This window comes from Rhinatrema bivittatum, chromosome 1 (genome assembly GCF_901001135.1).
Source record: "Rhinatrema bivittatum chromosome 1, aRhiBiv1.1, whole genome shotgun sequence".
In the NCBI taxonomy this organism is placed as follows: domain Eukaryota; kingdom Metazoa; phylum Chordata; class Amphibia; order Gymnophiona; family Rhinatrematidae; genus Rhinatrema; species Rhinatrema bivittatum.
The window spans coordinates 187,640,406-187,665,877 of NC_042615.1; the positions used below are offsets into that span (position 1 = coordinate 187,640,406).

Below are 25,472 nucleotides of genomic sequence, written 5' to 3' on the forward strand. Positions count from 1 at the left end.
GCTGTTTGCGAGCCAGATTTCGAACTCAAACTGTTTAGGGCTGCATTTTCTGTGGGTTTTTTCGGTGCCCTGCACATTAGCGAGTTGGTAGCCGCTTCAGAACGAGATGCAGGCTACAGGGGTATACTTATGCAAAATGTCAAAGCAACCCATCATTCAGTGCAAATAATTCTACAGAGGTCAAAAACGGACCAGGCTGCATGAGACTCTAGTCTGTCTGAAATGAGCAACATCACTTGTAGAATTTGCTGAATTTCTTGGCATTGAGGCTGGATGGCAATAGATTCCTATTGATTCATGTTGACCATATCCCCCTTATCAGATATCAATTTTCAGCAATATTGGCCTCACCTTATCTGAAATTCGGTACACCGCCAGGGACTTTGGGATCCATTTGTTTAGAATAGGGGCGGCTACAAGCGCAGCTCAGGCAGGGTTGAATATCGATACCGTTCAAAGAATTGGTAGATGGAAGTCCGATACAGTATACACCTCTGTCTGGACAAGTCGTGCATGAACGTATAACTTCTCTTTTGACATCTTTTCAAAGATTTATCCCAACAGCAAAGGATTGTTTGGATTTTCAGACACTCCTTTGTTCAAAGGGCAGCAAAGAAGGCTCTAGTTCTCTCATATGGGTCTCATTTGAGTCTGGTCCCCGCGGGATGTTCGTAATATTTGGATGGGAGAAAGAGGAATGTCCTGGGATCTGCCTCTACTTTTTGTTCAACTTAAGAAGGATACGTTAGCCAAGCCTTAATGTTATTGTCATACATCTTGGCAGCAACGATCTTGGGACATCTTGTGTACAACTAATCCACTGCATAAAGAATGATTTAAGTGAGTTAGTTTCCTGGTTCCCTAGTACATGTGTCATGTGGTCCGATATCATTTATCGGATAAAATGGAATGACAGTAAACTATGGAAGAAAGGTCGGAAGAAGATTAACCTGCAGGTGGGGTATGGGTTCAGAAGTTAGGCAGGCACCATATATTACACGAGTGGGCAGATGATCTTTGCAAAGGCCTGTACAGACCTGACCGAATTCACCTGTCAGATACTGGCTATGATCTTTTCAATAACGTATTACAGGAAGCTCTTGAGTCTGTCTTCTGGTAAAGAGGTGGCAGCTTTATGGGGGAATATGAGGCAAGTGTCACTACCTCATGCTGGTGGCGGGTGCACAAGCAGGTGGGCCGACTTGATTGGCCTTGGGTGGCCCCTTTGCTTGAAGTTCACGGCGGGGGGCCGGGCTGGATGGGCTGCTTTGCTAGGAGACATGGCATGCAACACCGGGACACTGTTCATGTCAGAAGTCAGAATGAGGCTCATGCAGGGTTTTTGGGTTTGTTGTTTCGATAATAATGTTTGTAATAAAGCTAGGCCCATTCATCCACCTGAGTCTCTGTTTTATTTTGTTAAGGGGTACAGCTCTGGGGACGGGGTGGGAGTGGGTACTGATAGCTAGCGGATCTCGATGTTATAGTGAGGGCTCGTGCTCAATGTCCGATAGCCCTCAATTAACATCAAGGCCATGGTCAGGCACAAGTGCCCCAACACCATCACTAAGTTGTTCAGGTCGCGTGGGCGCAGTCTATTCACCCCCCTCCCTTGCATCGTGTTCGGCTTGGGAGCGGCATCATCTTGGCACGCCTGGCGCACTGCTGTGCGTCATAGGCCCTACTTAAGCCTAGTGCTTAGAGCAGTGGGCTATGAACCAGGAGACCAGGGTTCAAGTCCCGCTGTCGCTCCTTTACCCTCCATTCCTCAGGTACAAACTTAGATTGTAAGCCCTCTGGGGATAGGGAAATACCTAAAAATACCTGAATGTAATCCACTTTGAAGTGCTGAAAAAAGTGTGAAAAGCGGAATATAAATCTAATAAATAATAACTCCCCTTGCTCCCCCCTTTTCCCTGCATCTGCTGCCGCGTTCCCCATCCAACCTCCCCTCGTCGTGGCAGAATTTAGGCCTAAATTTTTAACTCCCCATGGGTTTGACAGCAGATCCTCGTTTTCTGTTTTGGTAGTAGCTAGATGGGCTATATTAGTTTTTTCCGTTACTATTGTGCATATGTATAAGAAATTATCGCAGCTGTAGGCTGGTGCACGAACAGGTGGGCCGACTTGGTTGGCCTTGGGTGGCCCCCTTGCTTGGAGTTCACAGCGGGGGGCCAGGCTGGATGGGCTGCTTTGCTAGGAGACATGGCGGGCAGCACCGGGGACACGATTCATGTCAGAAAGTGGCTCGTGCAGGGTTTTTGGATTTGTTGTTTCGATAATAATGTTTGTAATAAAGCTGCGGCCTCTTCATCCACCCGAGTCTTTGTTTTATTTTCTTAAGGGGTATGGCTCTGGGGATGGGGTGGGTGTGGGTATTGACAACTAGCGGATGTTGATATTATTTGTCGCCCAGATCTTTTTCCTGGGTGGTAACTTCTAAAATGGAACCTAATATCAGGTAGCTACAACATGGGTTATTTTTCTCTATATGCATCACCTTGCACTTGTCCACATATTTCATCTGCCATATGAACTATCAATCTTCCAGTCTCACAAGATGGTCCTGCAATTTATTACAATCCACTTGTGATTTAACTATTCTGAATAATTTTGTGTCATCTGCAAATGTGATCACCTTGTCATACTTCTTTCCAGATTGTTTATAAATATATTATAAAGCACTTGTCCAAGTACAGATCCCTGAGGCACTCCACTGTTTACATTTTCCACTGTGAAACCTGAACATTTAATCCTATTATCTGTTTCCTGTCTTTTAAACAGTTTGCATTCCACAAAAGGACATTTCCTAACCCATGAATTTTAGTTTTCTTAGAACTCTCTCATAGAAACATAGAAACATAGAAATGACGGCAGAAGAAGACCATATGGCCCATCCAGTCTGCCCAGCAAGCTTCACACATTTTTTTCTCTCATACTTATCTGTTTCTCTTAGCTCTTGGTTCTATTTCCCTTGCACCCCCACCATTAATGCAGAGAGCGGTGATGGAGCTGCATCCAAGTGAAATATCTAGCTTGATTAGTTAGAGGTAGTAGGGGCAGTAACCGCCGCAATAAGCAAGCTACACCCATGCCCATTTGTTTTTACCCAGATTATGTTATACAGCCCTTATTGGTTGTTTATCTTCTCCCCTGCCATTGAAGCAGGGAGCTATGCTGGTTATGCATCGAAAATGAAGTATCAGGCACATTTGGTTTGGGGTAGTAACCGCCGTAACAAGCCAGCTACTCCCCGCTTTGTGAGTGTGAATCCTTTTTCCTTCTCCCCTGCCATTGAAGTTATGCTGGATATGTGTGAAGTATCAGTTTTTCTTTTCCCCTGCCGTTGAAGCAGAGAGCTATGCTGGAAATTCGTGATGTATCAGTCTTTCTCCCATGCCGTTGAAGCAGAGAGCCATGCTGGATATGCGTCGAGAGTGAAGTATCAGGTACATTTGGTTTGGGGTAGTAACCGCCGTAACAAGCCAGCTACTCCCCGCTTTGTGAGTGTGAACCTTTTTTTCTTCTCCCCTGCCGTTGAAGCAGAGAGCTCTGCTGGATGTGTGAAGTAACAGTTTTTCTTCTCCCCTGCCGTTGAAGCAGAGAACTATGCTGGATATGCATTGAAAGTGAAGTATAAGAATGGAGTGATCAAGCTAGTTGAAATGCATCAGGAATAGAGGGACTTTATCAAAAACCTTCTGAAAATCCAATTACACTACATCTGCCGGTTCACCTTTATCCACATGCTTATTTATCCCTTCAAAAAATTGTAGTTGATTTGTGAGGCAAGACTTCCCTTGGGTAAATCCATGCTAGCTGTGGCTCATTAAATCATGTCTGTCTATATGTTCTGGGATTTTTTTCTTTATAATAGTTTCCATGATTTTTCCTGACACTGAATTCAGTTTCACTGGTCTGAGGTTTCCCAGATCACCTCTGGAGCCCTTTATAAATATTGGGGTTACATTGGCTACCTTAGAGTCTTCATGTACAACGGATGATTTTAATGATTGGTTACAAATTACTTGTAATAGGTCTGAAATTTCATTTTTGAGTCTTTCAGAACCCTGGCATGTATACCATCCAATCCAGGTTATTTGCTACTCTTCAGTTTGTGAATCTGCCTACTACATCTTTCAGGTTCACTGTGATTTGGCTCAGTTCATCTGAATCATCACCCTTGAAAATCGTCTCTGGAATAGATATCTCCCCAACATCCTCCTTAGTAAACACTGAAGCAAAGAATTTTAGTCTTTCCAGGATGGCCTTATCTTCCCTAAGAGCCCCTTTAACCCCTCGATCATCTTAACGGTCCAACTGACTCCCTCACAGGCTTCCTGCTATGGATATATTTTTTAAAGTTTTTACTACGAGTTTTTGCCTCGACGGACAACTTTCAAATTCTTTTTTAGCCTGTCTTATCAATGTTTTACATTTAACTTGCCAATGCTTATGCTTTTTCCTATTTTCATCAGATGGATCCTTCTTCCAATTTTTGAAGGAAGATCTTTTGGCTAAAATAACTTCTTTCACTTCAACATTTAACCTTACCGGCAATCATCTGACCTTCCTTTCACGTTTCTTAATACATGGAATACATCTGGGCTCTGCTTCTAAGATGGCATTTTTTTTAACAATGTCCACACTTGTACATTCTTGACCTTTGTAGCAGTACATTTCAGTTTATTTCTAACTATTTTTTTCATTTTATCAAAGTTTTCCTTTTCATAGTTTAGTGCTAGAGCCATGGATTTACTTATTGTCCCAATTCCAGACATGAATTCAAATTTTATCATGTTATGATCATTATTGCCAAGCAGCCCTACCACCGTTATCTCTCTCACCAAATCCAGCACTCCACTAAGAGTTAGATCTAAAATAGCTTCCTCTCTCGTCGATTCCTGATCCAATTGCTCCATAAAGCTGTCATTTATTCCATCCAGGAACTTTATCTCTAGCATGTTCTCATGTTACAGTTTATCCCGTCAATATTGAGGTAATTGAAATCTACCATTATTACTGCATTACCAATTTGGTTAGCTTCCCTAATTTCTCTTAGCATTTCATCGTCTGTCTCACCATTTTGGCCAGGTGGACGGTAGTATACTCCTATCACTATATTCTTCCCTGACACACATGAGATTTCTACCCATAAGAATTCTATTGTGTATTTAATCTCGTGCAGGATCCTTATCTCCTGTTGGACTCTATGCCTTTCCAGACATAAAGCGCCACTACTACCACCATTACCACCAAGTTGTTCCTCCCTATCTTTGCGATATAGTTTGTTCCCTGGTATGGTACTATCCCATTGGTTATCCTCCTTCCACCATGTCTCTGAGATGCCAATTGTCTATCTCATCATTCACTGCTATACACTAACTCTCCTATATTATTTCTTAGATTGCTGGCATTGAGACACAGATATTTCTAAGTGTGTTTTTTGTTTGTAATAACAGCCTGCTTTTCAGTTGACAGGGATAATTTGGAATCTTTTAGCTCAGGTGATTCTTTACTTATAGGCACATGAACTACTTTTGCGTTTGAGGTTCCCTAACTCTGCTGCTTCATTAGGATCCTTCGAAGATATCACGCTCCAAACCATGCACAGCAGAGCAACTGTCGACTTTCCCCTTTGTTCTAGTTTAAAAGCTGCTCTATCTCCTTTGTAATGGTTAGTGCCAGCATCCTGATTCCACCCTGGTTAAAGTAGAGCTGTCCCTACAGAAAAGATTCCCCCCTTCTCCATATGGTTCTCCAGTTCCTTACAAAACATAATCCCTCTTCCCTATACCATCGTCTCATCCACGCATTGAGACTCTGGACTTCTGCCTGCCTCTGGGGAGAGCTGCACATGGAACAGGGAGCATTACAGAAAATGCAACCCTGGAGGTGCTGGATTTCAGCTTTCTACCTAATAGCCTAAATTTGGCTTCCAGAACCTCCCTTCTACACTTTTAAGAAAACCCACGTTCTCAAATTTCCTTGCAATGGCATTTTCTCTAAAAATAAATTCAATCTCCTACTTGGTGCTTTTACCTTTTCTCTTCCTGTTTATAAATTTTGAGTTCTTTAAGCCTCTCTGTAGAGTTTATATTTCAGGCCCTAAACTTACTTCGATTTTTTATTCTTATATACTGCCTTTTTCTATTTGCTAGCTTTTTTATGAATTGCTTCAATCCTATCAAATGTTTTTCTTTTCTTAAAAAAAAAAGTTTTATAAATGATATAATCAATAGTGGACAAGTGATTACTTATAAGAAGGGCTTTTGTTTGAGGATGCTTCTTGTAGATTTATGGTGTCAAGGCAATATGCTCTTTATTGGCCAAGTACAACATCCTTTGGCCTCTGTGTGAGGGGAAAAAAACACAAAAAAATACCAAGTCACTTAAGTACCTGAGAAAAGTTATAAAGATATGGTAAATATGGTTCTTGAGAAGGAATGGCTTATGATCAAGGCATGATTGCTAGAATTATATTTATTTGTAATGTTGCTGTACACTATCTTAATCTTAGAATTTATCATTAATTGTACTACCTAACATAAGCATAACTCCTAGTTTCCCACTGTAGCCCAACGATAGATTTTATGGCAATAATTAGAAAATTTGGTGGCACATTTGCATAAATTTGAATCATTTTGCATATTAATGTTTATTTTAATAAAGAAAAGTAGTTTTCCAATCTTGCTTTATGTCTATACAATTATTTTGCTCTTTGGGGAATTTTATGGGTGAGGGATCTCAGGTCTTATCTCAGTATTGATGTGGGAAAAGAGAGAAAAAGGAGGAGGAAGGGATTCTAGAAGAGGGAGAATTGGAAATAGGAAGGATGAGAGAAGGAGGATGTAGGAGAGCATAAAGTGGAAAGATTTGGGATAAGGGAGAAGAGGAGAGAGCTTGTGAATTCCTCTCCCGGCTCCAGCTCTTCTTCCCCTTGCAACCCCACCCATGCCCTCTGCACTGCATCCCTAGTCCGGGTTCCCTTTCTCCTCTTTCATCCTTTCATTCCAACACATACACGTGCACCATACCCATTCACTCACACACGTGCGCACCCTACATTCACTCACACACAAGCATCCTACCAAATCACTCACACATGCGCGCACCATACCCATTCATACACGCACGCACACACACACACACACACACACACACACACACATATCATACCCATTCACCCAGCCCCTCTTTCAAATATACCCTGTATTCTAGCATCTCTCAGGTTGCTATCACTGCAGCCTACTATGCCCCTGGGGCCCAACTTCTGCCTTGAACTATGTAGAACACGCATTCAGGCTCAGGTGGCAGAGGTGGACACAGCCCAAGGTGCTTCTGCTCAAAATTTCCCATTTCCTACCCAATCAGTATGGTTGAGAGAGAATTGCAAGTTCCCTGTCAGTCATCCTCCCCTGTCCCAATTTAGCCTCGTCTCCACTGGTAGTTCCTTAAGGGCCAGATTCTTTGGCCGCAGAATAATGGGAGACCAGGGAGTCCTGATTATAGGTTATACGATTTACATCTCATATTGGTCATTAGAGCAGAAATCCATATTTTCCTAAAATCATGTTGAGAGTTGGTGTTTTGAAGGACTGTCAAATATTTTTCATTTAAGATTAATTTGGACTACCAGTATTTGTTCTTCCTCCAACTTCCATAATGTTACAAACTCATGTTTAGTATTTTCAATTAATAGCATTTTCCAGTCATTTACCCAATCCTTAAATTTGAACTATTTTTGTTATATAAATGAAAACAGCAATGTTTGAATGTTTGGAGAATATTATTAAAAAAGGATATGTCACGTGGCAAGGACTACATTGACAGAATTAGAGAGGATGGGGGAAGAAGGTTTAAAATGAGGGAAAAATCCAGGTAGTTGCAAATGAATAGTGCCATAGTCTCAGATGCCAGTTCTGATCGAGCAGGAAACTCAAAGGAGCAGGCAGAAACTGCTGGGACAAAAATATATTATTAGCTTTATATTCAAATATTTGAATGGTTACATTTTTTTTTTTAACCTCTTCAGCTTGGCGATGTGATGGTGGACATTGCAAGTAACATTATGCTGGCCGATGAACGTGTTCTATGGATGGCACAGAAAGAAGCCAAAGCTTGTACGAGAATTGTTCAGTGCTTACAGCGAATTGCTGCATACAGACTTGCCAATGGTGCTCAGGTTTATTCAACAGTAAGCACCACGTTCTTCCAAGCAAACATCAGTTCTTCTGCTTTTTTGTTTATGAATTTTTTTCTCCATCATGATGATTTAATTTTAAACCTTTTATGTATTTGCCTGAAATATAAAAAAATGGAGTGGAGGTAGAAGATAAATAGTAGCTAAATGTAAATAAATATGAATAAATACATATGAACAAACCAAAAAAATAATACAAATACACTGAATTCAAATTTCAGTTATCAAGGGGACCATAAGTTGCTTGTGGCCATACTCATCCATTATAAATATTTGTTACAGACTTCTACGGCATATTCATATTTATTGTCCTCATCCTTTTGATTTCTTTTCTGCACTTCTTCTGTTCTAATGCTTAATATGAATGAATTAGATTAGCTTGTATACAGATCAAAAAATGGCCATGTCAGGTTTTAATTGAAATTTGAATTTATTATGTTGTATTGTGTTGTGTATATATATTAAAATTATGTATTTGGTTTATTCATGTTTCTTTATATTTAGTTTCTAGCTACTATTTATCTTCTGCATTTTGCTTCTGTTTGTGGTGGGTTTGCCACAGTTTGTTTTTTCTTTGCATAAAATATGACAAAATTATAAATGTTTGGTATAACTAATGGTGAAAATTGATAGTTCTGACCAAATTAATAATGTTTGAAGCACTGATATTTTTAAAAGGTATAAAATCACATCTTTGCCCCACAGAATTAGATACAGAAACCAGGAAGCAACAGCCATGGTTGTGGAGGTCTGCAGGGGCCGAAAGAGGAAGAACTAGTGTCAATGAACTGGAAGCGAGAAAAGTTCTAGCCTCTATGGACCAAAAGAGTTGGGAGAGTCAATGTTGGCTCACACAGGCTTGAAGAGTTGATGCTGTAGAATCAACCTTGATTTGCCTGATCCAAACAAAGGAGGGAATAATGGGGGTCTAATGGATCCTGAATGAAAGATAGTGAACTTGGAGGGGGATAGAGTGGGATCTTGCTAAAGACAGGAAAACAGAAATTGAGGAGTCTTGCTTGGGTAAGGGGGAGAGATCTGGGGAAGGAGCTTTCTTTCTGTCTGCCCCAAGGAGTTAAGCCTGGGGGAAGGGCAAATTCAGGGGGAGCAGTCATAGAGAAAGCTGAGGGGTCTTACTGGAGTCAGGAGACAACTGAAGGAAGCAGAAGGGAGCTGGGGAGTGGTTTAAGCCTTGTTGGATGGCATAGAGAGGAAGCTAAGGGTCGAGATCGGGAAGAAGGATCAAATCTGATGAAAGGAAAAGAAAACTAAGAGACTTGCTTGGGAGATGGGGAGAAAGAGAACTGGGCGACTGGGATCAGTGTCAGAGAGACTGAGCTGAGAGTCTTCCTGGTGGGTGGGTGTAGAAAGAGAAATAGAAATCTGGTTCAGTCTGCTGAGGCAGAGAGAAAGCTGGGGAGTGGTAGGTTAGTGAGCAAACAGGAGAGATTGACTTGAGTGGTAAGAGAGATCAAGTATGGGGAAGAGGTTCAAGCCATAAGGGGTAGAGAGCTAGGGAGGGTCATTGAGCTTGGGGGAAGGCAAAAAAGGTTTGGCGGGCCAGGCATATGATGGGAAAATTTAGCTCAAAATATTTAAAAAAATTTACAATTTGAATAATAACTTTTTTCTGTATTGTATTATAAATTATTAGACAAAACAATGTTATATTGTGTTCTCTGAACAAATAAAGTCTGCAGAATTTTAAAAGATTGTGAGCCTGGTATTCAAACACTACTTAGCTGGATAAGTTGGATTTATCCAGCGAAGTGGCGGCCTCTAAATATCCATGTTCAGCAGCTGCCACTTAGCCAGATAGTGGGTGGTGGGCAGGGGCATAACTGGGCAGCGCCACATATCCTGCAAACTTAACCAGATAAGCAGCGATATTCAGACTTATCCTGTTAAATCCAGCTAAGTAGCAGTAAATACGGGGATATTCAGCAGCATAGCCGAATATTCCTTTATGTTAGGTAGATGAGTCTTATCTGGCTAACTTACTTAGCCGGCTATGTCTAAATACTGACTTCTGTGTGTTCAAGTTTACAATATAGTATTTTCTCTCCATGCTACCCCTGCTTTACGTATCAGCCGACCACACCTTAGCTCTTCCCACTAAAAAGGAAAGTGATGAGCCTTAATTCATTTCCTGATTTTTAAATAGTTTGCTTCATTCCAATAACAGCCAGTAGAGAGTTCCAAGCCCGAGGATCCACAGATGAAAAAGTGTGTTTCATCCCTTTACCAGATCTAAATTTATGATCATTTACAAGCACTAATCAAACTTCTTGGGCAGCCTCAAGGACACAATTAAGTTTCTGCCATGCCAACTTTGCAGCCATATATTTCATCCCATCAGTACATATACCAAAAAGTGAGTGAGAGTAATTTAAATTTGACACTTTCTGCCACTGGAAGCCCGTGCAGAGAAGTCAGTAGCGCAGACACTCTCTCCCAACAAGTCTTCCCGCATACCAGTCTTGCAGCACTGTTTTAGATCAATTGTAATCTCATCAAAATATTAGGTAGCCCAACTAATAAACCATTACAGTAATCAAATACCCCAAAAATAAGAGCCAGTTTAACAGTTTTCACTCCAAAATCATCCAAAAATGGTTTTCCATTGATAAGCAGGCTGAATTAGCCCTGATCTTGGGTGACGCCCCCTGGTGGCACTGAACCAGACCTCTCCTAGCTCCTAGAGCTTTTGCTGTACTGAACATGTGCGGGAATTCCCACTGACTGTTGCCTCTGAGATCCCTGTCTTTTTTTTTTTGTCCTCACTGAGGCACAGATGGACTTCTCTCTCTCTCTCTCTCTCTCTCCAGTATTTTTCTGTTTTTGACCTTTCCTCACTGCTTTGGCAGCCCCCAACAGCACTTTCTATTCAGTTCACATTTTTCAAAAAAAAAAAAAGGGAGCAATGAAGAAAATTAAAAAATTGAGTCAAAAAAGGCAGTATGCAGCTTCAAAGCCCACCCTTGATGTGGGGGCGGAGTCAAGATGGCAGCTTGCTAGGCTGTAGCATTGCTGACATTCACTTTTTCAGCTGCAATGCTGAAGAGGAAAGGAAAGTCCAGGCAATTACCCCTCTTTACCTGAGGTTCAGTTTTCAACCAATCATTGGATATAGGGGATGCAAAGTCTGTTGAGTTTAACGAGGGAGTGCAGACTCCACTGGATGTTACTCTGTCGCCCTGAGTACATCCCTCTACTTCAGACGGGCAACCCCAACAGTGTGGTGTCACACCCGTCGCAGGAGAATTATGCGACTGGTTCTTCAGCGACGGGGTGGATGAGCATGGCCAGAGTAGTTTTACCTAGCTTGGATATCAACCTTGTTGGAGGAAACAGAGAGACACTGCTTTTCGGCTTCTCCGTGCATGATACTGAAGCTGGCAATGGTTGTTTCTCCTCTCTCCTGAGTTGCCCCTCGCAACTATTGGTAAGGCCTGCTCAGATTTGATAAGCGTGGTCTCTGCCATAAATAGCTGCATATCAGATATCGGCTTATTAGTGAAGTAAATCTCAGAACTTCGGGAAATTCATTCACAAAAGCTTCAAGGCATTGAATCTAAGGTTGTGGACGTGGAAAAACAAGTACAATATATTCAGAAAGTGAATACCACTTTTAATACAAGTTAAGAATTCTATCCATAGGCAAATAGAACAACTGGAAAACGTTTCAAGACGTCTAAATCTGCATTTTTAAAGTTTTCCTAAGCTCCAAGGGATTCCTACAAAGGAAACACTTAAGAAATATTTCATTGAAGTCCTTGGAATTCCTGATGAAGCTTGTCCACCTATAGGTAAATAAATAAAGCTAACATAACATAAGCAAATCCTTTTTTCTGCCATCTCCTAGAAGAGTGGGGAATGGTCTTCCTATATCGGTGCTAGTGAACTCCAGCCCTCGAGTACCACATACATGCACATTTCTCATGTATATTCATTGTAGATATCCTGAAAACCTGGCCTGTTTGTGGCACTATGGGAATCGTATCTGGATTTAGCTGGATGTTGTCAAAAGTACTCAGTTGAGAAGGAAACTTTTTCTTGTAATGCATCAGGAATGCCTTTCCCTAGGAGCTACGTTCTTGTTCAGAAAGACGTGCAAGTGTGTAGTTACATATGCTGATAACAGATATCATTTCTTTTTTCCTGACCAACTTCATTTCCTTTTGGATCAGAAGAAATCTCCTTTCTCACTATCTAATGGTGGTGTTCAAAATTGATTTAAAAATCACTATTATGTAGCAAGTTATTGCTTTGTTTCTTTATTATATTTTTTGCTTCTATCTCTCCCTATGCCTTATGAGTCACCCTACACCCCTGCCCCCTATATATTATTGTGAACTATGGCTAATTATTGGAGATGTTTTCCTAGCGTGTAGCCAGAAGGACTCAGAACAAGTGGGTATAGTGTGCTCGTGCTAGCAGTTGGAGACGGATCTGACGTCAGCATGGGTACATATACCCCCACAGGAAGTGAGGCAATTCAGTAATTTCCGTCTCCAAAGCAGTTTGGAGAGCCTGTACGCTCGCTGAGCGTGTTTTCCAATACTATTTTTTATTTTCTACTTTCTATATTCTACTTACTAAATTTCTACAGGAACATCCAGCCCCGCACTCCTGCGGTGATACCCTCGGGTCCCTCCCCCAGTTGAGTTTCCCGGGGTGATTTCTGCGATCCCTCGGAGGTCTAGGCCTCGGTCCGGTGGCAGTCCAACCACATGAGCAGGGGGTCGAAGATGTCCTCCCCCACGTGGATTCTGCTCACCACAGATGCCAGCCTGAGCGGATGGGGAGCACACTGCGAAGAGCTCACCGCACAAGGGCGGTGGAACAGAGAAGAGTCAGGGTGGAACATCAACCGTCTAGAGGCACGGACGGTCCGGTTAGCCTGCCTGCAATTTGCTCACAGACTGCGGAACCGGGCAGTCAGAGTGATGTCCGACAACGCCACCACGGTGGCATACATCAACCGTCAGGGCGGAACCAGAAGCCGACAGGTGTCCCTAGAGATAGCCCCGCTGATGGCTTAGGCAGAGGCGAATCTTCAGGACATCTCCGCCGTCCACATTGCCGGGAAGGACAACACCACGGCAGACTTCCTCAGCAGAGAAAGCCTAAATCCGGGGGAATGGCAGCTGTCGCCCACAGCCTTCCAGATGATTGTGGATCAGTGGGGGATTCCGGACATGGACTTACTAGCGGACAGGTCCAATGCTCAAGTACCCAGATACTTCAGCCGCAAGAGAGATCCGTTCGCTCACGGGATCGACGCCCCGGTTCAGCCATGGCCTCCCGGGACCCTGCTATACGCCTTTCCTCCGTGGCCCCTGCTGGGCATCCTTATCCACAAGATTCAGAAGCACCGGGGCCTAGTTCTTCTAGTGGCACCAGACTGGCCAAGAAGACCCTGGTACGCGGACATGAGAAGACTACTGGCAGGGGAGCCCCTTCCCCTGCCTCCTCTCAGGGACCTGCTACGTCAAGGTCCCATCCTCCACGAGGATCTGGCTCAATTCTCTCTTACGGTCTGGCCATTGAGAGGGCTAGGCTGAAGAAAAGAGGTTACTCGGAGCTGGTGATAGATACACTCCTCCGAGCTCGCAAGTTTTCCACATCCCTCACCTACGTAAGGATCTGGAGAGTATTTGAAGCCTGGTGCGACACTCATGGCACCAATCCACATGCGACCACAATCCCTATTGTTTTGGATTTCCTGCAAGATGGACTTCAGAAGGGTCTCTCCCTCAGCTCCATCAAGGTTCAGGTGGCAGCGCTGTCTTGCTACGGTCCCCGGAGGGACGGCAAGACTATTGCCACGCACCCAGATGTTTTCCGCTTCCTGAAAGGAGTCAAGCACATTCGTCCACCACTGAAGTGGCCAGTGCCCCTGTGGAACCTCAACATAGTTTTGGATTTCCTCGCGGAATCAACTTTCAGACCCCTTCGGGGCCTGTCTCTCCGTTCTCTAACTTTGAAGATGGTATTCTTGCTGGCTGTGTGTTCAGCACGCCGTATTTCGGAACTACAAGCGCTGTCCTGCCATGATCCCTTCCTTAGGATCACTCCAGAGGCTATCCATCTTCGCACGGTTCCATCCTTCTTGCCTAAGGTAGTCTCACAATTTCACCTCAACCAAACCATATCCTTGCCAACCACGGCGGGTTTGAAGAAATCAGAAGAAGGGCATTTACTACGCCATCTCGACATCGGCAGATTGCTGCCCAGATATCTGGAAATGACAGAAGAAGTACGAAAGACGGACCATCTGTTCGTCCTTCACAGTGGGAAGAAACGAGGAGAAGCGGCCTCTCGGCCCACCATCGCCCGCTGGATTAAAGAAGTTATCAGAGCGGCTTACGTAGAGGCCGGGAAGTCACCACCTCTACAAGTCAAGGCTCATTCTACCAGAGCCCAAGCAGCATCTTGGGCGGAATCTAGGATGCTGTCGCCTGCAGAAATATGTAAAGCGGCGACATGGTCCTCCCTCCATACCTTCTCCAGGTTTTACCGTCTAGATGTCCAGGCCAGGGAGGACACAACATTTGCGAGGGCAGTCTTACGCTGTCCTCAGGCAGCCTCCTGCCCAGTCCGGGAGTAAAGCTTTTGTACATCCCACTTGTTCTGAGTCCATCTGGCTACACGCTAGGAAATGTTGAGATAACCTGATAATCTCGTTTTCCTTAGTGTAGACAGATGGACTCAGCATCCCGCCCGGCTGCCGGTATACATGGGTTTCACCGATTCAAGGTAGGCCATGTCATTTTCTTACATAAGAGCGTCCCCTTTGCCAGGTGTCGACGCCTTCCGGTTGGGAATGCTGGTGGTCTCCAGCTACTATCAATCGGTCAGGGGAATCTTGTTTCACTATTTCATTGATCGTCAGTACACATATATCCATAACAGCTTTTGCAAGGAAGATTACTGAATTGCCTCACTTCCTGTGGGGGTATATGTACCCTTGCTGACATCAGATCCGTCTCCAACTGCTAGCACGAGCACACTATACCCACTTGTTCTGAGTCCATCTGTCTACACTAAGGAAAACGAGATTATCAGGTAAGTAATCTCAACATTTGTGTTTCTTTCAATTGTGTTTTCTTTTATAATATTTACTGTTATTCTTTAAGCCTTTTCTTGTCATTTAATGTGGCATTGTAATTATTAATTCTATAAATAAAAATAAAATAAAATAAAGTTTGCCTTGTGGGCACCTGTTGTCTGAGACGGACACTCATAACAAATGCTATCGGTGTTTAGGTCCTGACCATGACCAGCCCAGCTGTGCAGCCTGGGACAAAATGTCTCCCTGTGCGCAAAGGAAAGGGGCGGGAAAGATTGAGGAGCTTCATAGCATACAAGGATGCAGCAGATCTTCCTTGTTGCGTTTGACTGGTCACGGGTCCGACCTGCAACCGGCTGCTCTTACCTTCCACCTAAGGCCAAGGGGGGTCGCCGACGCCACGGCAGGCCCCCGAGCAAAGACTAGTCTGGCCACCGCACAATGCTGCACTAGGGACGCCACTCAGCTGTTGCGTCCGTCGCTCCTCGACGCCCTCACTCCGCCCTCTTTACCTCTGTGGCAATTCCCTCCAGGTCTGATGGATGGTTAGATGCCACGGCGTCTTCTTGCCATCTCCCTCCGGCGTCCCCAGACCGGCACGACTCTGCAGATCCGGTTGCCTGATGACGTAGGGCGAGCGCTCCGATGTATGTACCAGCAAGGGCGTGAACCTAGGGGGTGTCCCCCTGAGATGACGTCATCCGCTTCCAATATAAAAGATCTCAGTATTCGCTAACGAATCGAGTTAGCAAGGATTCGTCCAAGCTACTCTGCCTCCTCGGACTTACCAGGGGTACCCGCTCCTGGGGGCCTCGCTCTCTTTTCTTTATTTCAGATTGCAGATAGGAACCGGTACTCGCTCCTCGAGGGCCCACGTTCCTGAACACTCTGAAGATTCTCTACTGCCTGGAAGCTATCGCAGATACAGACATTTGTGAGTTACCATCGCTCTCTCAGAGCTTTCCCTGGAACCAGGTACTCGCTCCTCGAGGGCTTAACCCTTTCCAGCTACTGAGCTTCTTTAAGATCTTATGTGAGTTTTGTTATCCAGTTCTGGATATGAACACAGCATACCCTGTCTACTCACTTTCTATAGCTTCTCTACAGCTTAGCAACCCTGGGATCGCTGTTCCAGTACCTGAGGGACTTCAGCCCTGCCAGGCATATCAGCTCACTACTGCCACCTCTGGTGGTTCTACTAACCTGTCTAATAAAAGAATTATCTGTGTCTGTCTCCATACCCAAGCCTAACCAGTAGTCCCTCTCAGGATATCCTCCTGGGGGCGCAGTCATCTGCCATCAGCCCAAGGATCCACCTATCTACATTCCTCTACAGCTGGGTGCCCTCTCCAAGCACTCCGCTGGTAACAGATTGCTACTCCTTCCCATCAGGAGCCTTCAGCAACAGATTCATAACAGATTGCAACTCCGCAGTCTATACCTTAACAGATTGCTAACTACTCCCACTACAGGAGCTGAGCATATCAGTTTGCAAACTCCTCCCTCCGCAGAGCCAATTCGTAACAGATTGCTAACTCCTCTCTTCTTGAGGAGTAGAGCATAACAGCTGAGTGGTGCGTCCTTCGGCGCGCCCAACTCAGCCCTATTTAAAGGGCCCTCAGCGGGAAAACCATTGCGGCGCCTGCTGATGACATCACAGGCTCTCCACTATTTAAGGCCAACTCAGGCCAGCCTCAGATGTCCTCGGCAATTGGTAGAACTCTCCTGAGTAACTGATTGCCTCGCTGTTCCTGATCCTGCTTCTTTTCCTGTGACTTATCTTTGTGTTCCTGATTTTCACGTAGATAAGCAGCTGAATTAGCCATGTTGTCTGGGTACGTCTGCCGTGCCACTAGGTGGCAGAGCTCTCAAAGTCTAGGTAAATCTTTTAGCTAGGCACTCCCTCCTCGCTGTATCCTGACAGGATCACCTCAGGTTCCTCAGTCTAATTTTTTCTGCGCAAGAGGGTGCACGGAGCTCTCTCTTTCTCCTCAAAAAAAAAAAAGATGAATAAATGAGATGAAGAGAATCAACGAGTAAAATACTCATAAAAGAAGAGGAAAAGAAGAAAGAAAAAAAACCCTTCATAAGGAGTACTGCCCCCATGAGGTTCCTTACAATATCGGGGCATTCCCCTCCCCCACTCTCAACAATTTTGCTACCTTTTATCTCGCCTCCTCAGTTAGCCCCCCGGGTTTCCCGGGGTGGCACCGAGTAGAGACTCGGGGTGGGGCGTTTCTCACGGCCATTGGAGAACTCACCAGCCTACCCAAGCAAAACTGCGCCATATTCAAAAACGGTGCACCGAGGCATCGCTATTTAGACATGGCCGAGACATGGATATGCACGCCGGCACGCCGACTGATTTACCTCAGTTTTTGGCCCGCCGAGTCATCCACGCGCACCAGCATGCCGTAAAGATCAGGGCGTACGCTGGGACTACCAAGGCCATCGTTCTGTGCGCCGGAGCGCCAAGGTCACCGATGTGTGTACTGGAGTGCCGAGGAGACCTTGTGCGCCGGAGAGGCTCGCAGCCAGGCGCATGCGTTGGAGAGGCCGGCGCAGCCGGAGCATAGGCACGTGTGCCATAGAGGTCGGCGCAGCCGGAGCATTGGCACGTGCGCCGGAGAGGCCGTCGGGTGTGCCGGGAGTACCGGCGCAAAGGCACACTACCCGACGCACCGACGCAAGACCCAGCCACAGTAAAGTGAGGCGGAGCGTTGGCAGAGGCACCAGACATGCCAGGACATCGCTGCAGCTACAAAGCGTGCAAACACAATTGCACCAGGCATGTATAGGTAAAAAATAAATAAAATAAAGGTTGCACCACACAGCTGGCTTATGAGCACAAGGCTCAATGAGCACGCCAGACAGGTGCTAGAACACTTCTGCCGATTCATCAGGGCACCCTGTTCCGCAACGTGCCGTCCATTGGCGTGGGCTTGGATCTACTATGGGTAGTGTGGCCGCGGACGCTGGGCACGCCAGAACAGACACTTCGGGTCACCGAGAAAAGCAACGAGTACGCAGACGCCTTGTGCGCGCCAAGAGTGGAGAAACACAATGCGCACAGCGACACAAAAAAAAATGTAAAAAAAGGGAAGACTCGCTGAATCACCTACGAGTATGCCAACACACTTCCATGACTGCTGGCCACCAAATCAATTGGGGCACACCGGCAGGTGATCGAGCACCATCGACAGATCAGCCCTGCAGTGTGGCGCCAGCCTGTGTGTAATACTATGGCCAAGTACCACTCTGCTAAGGAGGCTGCATCCCACGTGATGCAATTGCCCCGCCGACCATCATGGGTCTCACCTTCAGTATAGTGGATCCTTCTCTTTCTTATTTCTATTACGTTTTTCAGTGCTTCAGAGTATTACATTCAGGTACAGTGAGTATTACCCTATTCTCAGAGAAATTCCATTCTAAGTTTGTACCTGACGCAATGGACGGTAAAGTGACTTGCCCAGATTCACAAGGAATGACTGTGAGGCTTGAACCTTGCTCTCCTGCTTCGTAGCCCACTAGGCTACTCCTCCGCTCCATTTCAGTATTAAGGACCCTGCATGGGGACATGCATAATCTTTGAGGACTCGTAATACATGGGAAGACTCCAATTCCCTCCGCCGTTGGCCCATTCGGAGATCTTCTTCAGATACCCCTAGCCAGTGTGCGGCTTTCTCTAGGACTGCTTCTCACTCCCTACTGCACCTCTTGGTGTGAAATCTCTCCTTCGGCGAATCCGTCTTTCTGATTCGCGCAAAGTTTGTCCAAAAAAAAAAAAAAGTCTCACCTTCTTCCAGCCCTCTACCTGGGGACATGGACTGTTTTACCTTTAGCTAAAAGAGCACTTCAGTATGCACTACTATTTCTGTTACTGGAGAAAGTTATATTTTTTTTTGAACCGTAATCTTCCATGCAGGACTCCAGTCTCTAAAGTTTCTCTCCCAGAGCATGGGATACTTCACGATACTATTTTCTATGAAGATAAGCTGTTTCAATGAACTCCACAGCAAAAAAACCCCATAATTGTGCATCCTGCCATTTCTTGCCAGGAACAAGCACAGAATTCTGTCGAATGCCGACCACCCTGGTCTTCCCGCATTCTTATGTGTACCACGCCGACGGACACGATCGAGTCTTTCCTTACATTATCCTCGCCGACTGTACGGCACAATAGCAAATCATGTCTCTGTCCGTACCTGCTTCATCAGACTGGTTATCGAACGACTTTCTACTGATCATGTTACATTTCCTGACCCACTGGTGTCGACTTCAGCTTTCATTTCGCAGGGAAAGCAGTGGTGTTCTTGAATATCTGCCAGCTTCCACGAGCCATCGGGGGGATTTCTTACACTTCCTATTTCCCACCACCTTTAGTGGGAAGCAGTCTCTTCTACTTGTTCTGTCATAACATTCGGAATTCTATACAGACCAATTTCTCCATTTTCATCTTCGTCGCACTTGTGCTGCCTTCCCCCACTCTAACCTTTATTAACACTTCTCCGCTTGACATGCAGGACTATATCCTCCATCAAACTGGAATAGGAATTCTTAAACAGAGTCCCTACTGATTTAAGAATCCTCGCCAGGGATTGCACGGAGGTACTCCGACAACATAGCATCATGATGTTTTTCTTACCTGAGTGACTGCCTGTCCCTGACAGATAGCCAAGGCACCATTGAGACAAATCCATCTATATCAGTGGTTCTCAACCCTGTCCTGGGGACCCCCCCAGCCAGTCGAGTTTTCAGGATATCTACAATGAATATGCATGAGAGAAAATTTGCATACACTGCATAACATGCAAATGTTCTCTCGTGCATATTCATTGTGGATATCCTGAAAACCCGACTGGCCGGGGGGGTCCCCAGGACAGGGTTGAGAACCACTGATCTATATGGTCCCGCATACACACCTGCATATGCATCACTGGCAATCGGAACTATAGAACCAATGGATTCAATTTCTCCATCCATTGTATGCCCCGTTACCCTCATCAACAGCATGAACAAACTACCTTCATTGGTGACTACTCCCGACAACTTTACGAACGGGCTTGCCCCCCCCCCCCAAAAAAAAACAAACAAAAAAAACCCCTTACAACATCAGTTAATACTCACCATGGGTGCATGAGCTCAACTAGGCCAATTATCGACACAGGGTCTATGGACCACATACGACCGTTCCTAGCACACAAACTTACTAGACTCAAGGCAGTGAGAAACGTCCTTCGTGCCTTCGGAGACTCCATACGAGTGAAGATAATAATGATTCATTACCAACAACCGGATCTCAAACTTCTACATAAATGACGAAGGAAGATCAGGTTCTTGAAACCTCTTCAAGGAGGCAGTCTAGATACTGGAGTGGGCTCATCAACGATTGATTTCTCTTCAAGCAACTTCACTACCCAGAATTCCAAACTCCAGAGCCACAAGCTCAGCAGACTATTTCATCCCCACAAATGTGACTTACAATAGAACATGGCTCAACACATATTCTCAATGGGGAGCCATCCTTCCATCGACCTCTTTGCAACAGAGAACTACAAGAACTGGAAACCTTATCGGTTTACCCAAGGCCACGGAGTGTCGCTCCAGACGCTTTTCTCATCAGTTGGTCTCACAACCATGTATGCCCTCCGATACCACTCATCTCGTATGATCCAGAGAAGCATCGAGGACCAAGCGAATTTGATCTAGACCGCGCCACTGCGTCCATGCAACCAGAGCGCAGCTACTTACTACATCTATCAATCTGCAACCAAATTCCACTGAGCAGCAGCCCTCAGCTACTCACCCAGGACAAGGGATCTCTCCTACATCCTCTTCTCCCTACACCTCACGGCAGGGGGATTAATCGAGTCACATATCAACACCTAAACATTCTCCTGATCTTCATCACATGTTACTGTCCTCGAGACAACTATCAGCCTAACTCACTTACTACAAAAGGTGATCACGCTACACTTCTTGGGTTTCAACAACAGGTATGAACCCGTCAACTTGCCCACCTGACCGGTTTCTCTCCTACCTTCATCTACCCTACAGTAAGGAAATTGCTGTTTCCTCACTACATGTTCATTTACACGCTATAGCGGCTTTCCACATTCATCTCACTAGAGAAACCTTTTCAGGTCATAAACTAGTCTCAAGTTTCCTGAAAGGAGTATTGCGCCCATGTCCAACTAACAGAAACTACCAGTGCCGTGGAACGTCACTGTGGTCATTGAATACCTAATATTTCCACTCTTTGAACCATTAGACACTTCTCACCTTCGATATCTCTCATGGAAAGTACTTGCATGGAAAGCTGTTTTCAAGTTTTCCATATCACTAAACCATCTACTTACCCACTTTCCATTCCCATTCTCATATTTATTTTTATTTTTTTTTATTTAATGAGTTTTATATACCGTCATTCGGAAACGTCAAAATAACGCCATCATAACAGTTTACAAAATAAGGTTACAGGGATAAGGGGGGTTAAACAAAGGATGCAAAGTACAAACTGTTATTAAGCATAGGGGATAATATGTGTAAAAATTGAGTTCAGTTTTTTGTTTCATTTCTTATGTATGAAAATCTAGATGTGATGAATTTAATTTATTTATTCATGAGGTTGGATTGGAGGGCGATGATGTTCAGTTGTTCATTGGGTGAGTTGGTATGCTTTGTTGAACAACCACGTTTTTAACTCCTTTTTGAAGGTTTTTAGGTTTTCTTGAATTCTGAGCTTAGTCGGTAGGGAGTTCCAAAGTTTTGGGCTACCAAGGGAGATTGCTCTTTTTTGGGTTGAGGTGAGTTGACTTGAGTGCGTTGGTGGTGTTTTTAGGAGTCCCTTATTTGCTGATCTAAGGTTTCTGCTTGGTGTATATAGTTGTATGTAGGGGCTTAGCCAATTTTCTTGTTTTTCATATATAATTGTATGTAGGATGGATAGGACTTTGTATTCAATCCTGTATCTTATTGGTAGCCAATGAAGTGAAATAAGTGTTGGGGTGATGTGGTCATGCTTTTTTGCTCCTGTGAGGATTCTTGCAGCTGCGTTCTGCAGGATCTGGAGTGGGCGAATGGTGTTTAGGGGTTAGTTGAGAAGAAGAGAGTTGCAGTAGTCTGTGTTGGAGAAAATTAGTAATTGGAGGACTGATCTGAAGTCATTGTTGGAGAGAAAAGGTTTTAGATGACGGAGTGTAAGTAGTTTATGATAACCGTCTTGGATTTTTGTTGATATATGGTTTTTGAATGAAAGTTCTCTGTCAGTTATTACTCCGAGGTTGTGGGCATGGTTGATTGGAGATATGATCGAATTTTGGTTCATGAGGTTGAGCGGTGGTATTTGAGGAGAGTTGTTCTTTCTGTCTAGTAATATTAATTCAGTCTTGTCGAAGTTGAGAATGGGTTTTAGGTTGGCTAGTATTTCCTTTATGCTGTTTAGGTAATTGGCTGTTAATTTGTATGTTTCTTCTAGTGATTTTTTATTGGGATTAATATTTGAATATCAGCATAGATGAAGTGGGTTAGATTCAGATTTGAAAGGAAGTGGTATAATGGGAGCAGATAGATGTTAAAGAGCATTGCTGAAAGAGCAGATCCTTCGGGAACTCCAGTGTTTAGGTTGATTTTCTTTGAGAGGGAATCATTAAGTAGCACTTGATGCTACTTAATATAATAGATCTTTGTGACAGGTATGAGGAGAACCATTGAAGGGTTGTTTTGTTAGCTCCTATTTCAGATAGACGATTAATCAATATAGAGTGATTTACTGTATCAAAGGCTGCTGATAGGTCGAGCAGGATTAGAAGGTAACTTTGGCCTTTTTCAAAACCTTTGAGTACGAAGTCATTCATTGCAAGTAGTAGGGTTTCAGTGTTCATTTGCTTTCTGAAGCCAAATTGAGCGGGTAGGAGGATGTTGTTTTCATCTAGATGGTCAGTGAGTCGAGTGTGGACAACTTTCTCAATGATTTTGGCAATGAATGGGAGGTTTGATTATGGGTCTGTAGTTCAGTGGCTTTTCTGGATCTAGATTATTCTTTTTTAGAATGAGTTTGATGATTGCCGATTTTAGGCATTCTGGGTAGTTTCCTTCCATGAGGGAAAGGTTTACAATTTTAGTTAATGTCTTGGTTATTGGTGGTTCTAGATTTTTTATTGTTGTAATGGGTATGGCGTCAATAGGGTGTTTAGCTGGGTTCATTTTTTTAATGATTATTTGGATTTCTAAGGAAGATGCTGTTTCAAAGTTGGACCAGGTTTTTGTTTGAATGTTCACTAATTTCTCGTCTTGTGAGTCATTTTTTAGGTGGTTCTTTATGAGGATTTTGATTTTTTTTGTTAAAGAAGTCTGCGAAGTCATTGCTATTGATCTTTGGTGTTGAAAGTGATTGATCCTCGAAAGATGATTTTGTTAGGCGTTTTACTATGTTGACGAGCATCTTAGGGCAGTGATGGCTAACCTATGACACGCGTGTCAGAGGTGACACACCGAGACCTTTTGCTGACACGCGCAGCATTTCGTGGACTATCGGGAATATTTTTTTTAATCGGCTGCGCCGACCCTTTAAAACTAGTTTTTTAGTATCCCTCCACCCCCCCCCCCCCAATGCCCCCGGGTGCCGCGACAGGCAGATAGGCAGGGCCGTGGCCCGAAGAAAAAGATCACGTTTAAACGCGCTGATGCTCCTCCTCCATCCTGCCTGTGCGGCCCCGGAAGTAAACGTTGCCGGAGCCACGTGGGCTGGAAGGAGGTGAAGCATCGGCGCGTGCAGAAGAGGAGCAGCGCTTGCGTTTATGGGCAGCCGCGAATCCCAAGTCGCAGCGGCCCGAGAAGAGGAAGAGGCCTGGTAGCAGGGCTGCCGCAGAGCCCATCCTGCGACAACCCGCGAAGAGGAGGCCCAGAGGTGAGAGAGAGGGTGAGGGTCTATAGAGGGTGAGTGTGTGTGCGTGTATGAGATGAGTTGAGAGATTGTTTGTGAGAGTGAGGACCTGAATGTTTGCAGAGATGGCATGTGCTTGAGCAAGACAGCATGTGGGAGTGAGAGAGAGCCTGTGTGTGTGAGTCAGACAGCATGTGCCAGTGAGAGACTGTGTGTATGAATGATTGTATGAGAGAGAGCATGTGACAGTGAGAGCCTGTGTGTGTGTGAGAATGAGAACCTGTGTGTTTGAGGGAAGAAGATGGAGAGAAAAGAAACAGAAAAAAAGACAATATAAAAGGAATTGGCAAAAAAATAAGAAAGGGAAGGTGGGAAAAAAAAGCCTGTGACCAACCAATTAGAAAATGAAGATCAGACAGCAAAGGTAAAAAACAAAATAAATTACTTTTTAGTGATTGACACATGTAATCTTTGGGAATGTGCAAGAATAGCACTTTCTCTATGCGGATCTCACAATGTACGAGATCAGCATGGAGAAAATGGAAGCCCACAGGGCCTGCACAGAGGAGGCAGCAGAATGGGCTTCAGTGTCAGTAGCAGCAATCGGCATCTCCCCAATAGCCGGGACTCCGCCGAAACGCCATGGTGTCGGGCTTTTGAAATAATACCTGGACACATTCACCATTTGGGAATCGAACTGGGTCTTTGGAATACTGTGGATTTTCATTATCTGGAATAGAACTGGTTCTCTGGAACACCATCTTAATATTTTCATCATTGGGAACTGTATAGCAAAAGATGTCTTTTAAAATAAGAAGGTATTCCGTAATAACAACTGGTTTTTTTGCAAGATTTTTATGTTAAAATAAAAAGTTAAAAATGTTGACAAATAGGGGTATTTGATAAGTCTTTCATAAGTCTTTAAAGTGGGTTTCCAGTAGACGAGTATATTTTTACAGGGGTGGGATTGTATGAATAAGGGGTGTAGTTTGATTTTGAATAAATCAATATATTCAGTGGGATGGGATAGTGTAAGCAAGGGATAATTTAATAGTACGAGTGAGGTACAGTTGTGTCAATCTAAACAGAAGAAAAGTTTGATATAGCTGAAATTTTATATATGATTTTGAAATAAAAGATTCATTCATGATACAGTATACAAGGATAGATAGATAAATAGGTGAGCAGAACACTTATGTTCTCTTGTTTTTTAATAAGTAAAAATTAATATTAGAGCTACAAATATCACAAAATTATGGAATTTTCTAGCAGTGACACACCACCCGAGTTATGCTCGTTTTTTTTATGAA

General features: G+C 44.2%; 1 protein-coding gene across 3 annotated transcripts in view; it reads left to right on the forward strand.

Annotated features, from left to right (window-relative positions):
* Positions 1-25,472, forward strand: part of ADGRA3 (adhesion G protein-coupled receptor A3) — a 462,035-nt gene that overhangs the window by 282,229 nt on the left and 154,334 nt on the right. For all 3 annotated transcript variants that reach the window (XM_029590300.1, XM_029590282.1, XM_029590290.1), the window contains one exon: positions 8,036-8,197. In XM_029590300.1, coding sequence (XP_029446160.1) covers positions 8,036-8,197 — 162 coding nt within the window. The remainder of the gene's footprint in view (positions 1-8,035; positions 8,198-25,472) is intronic.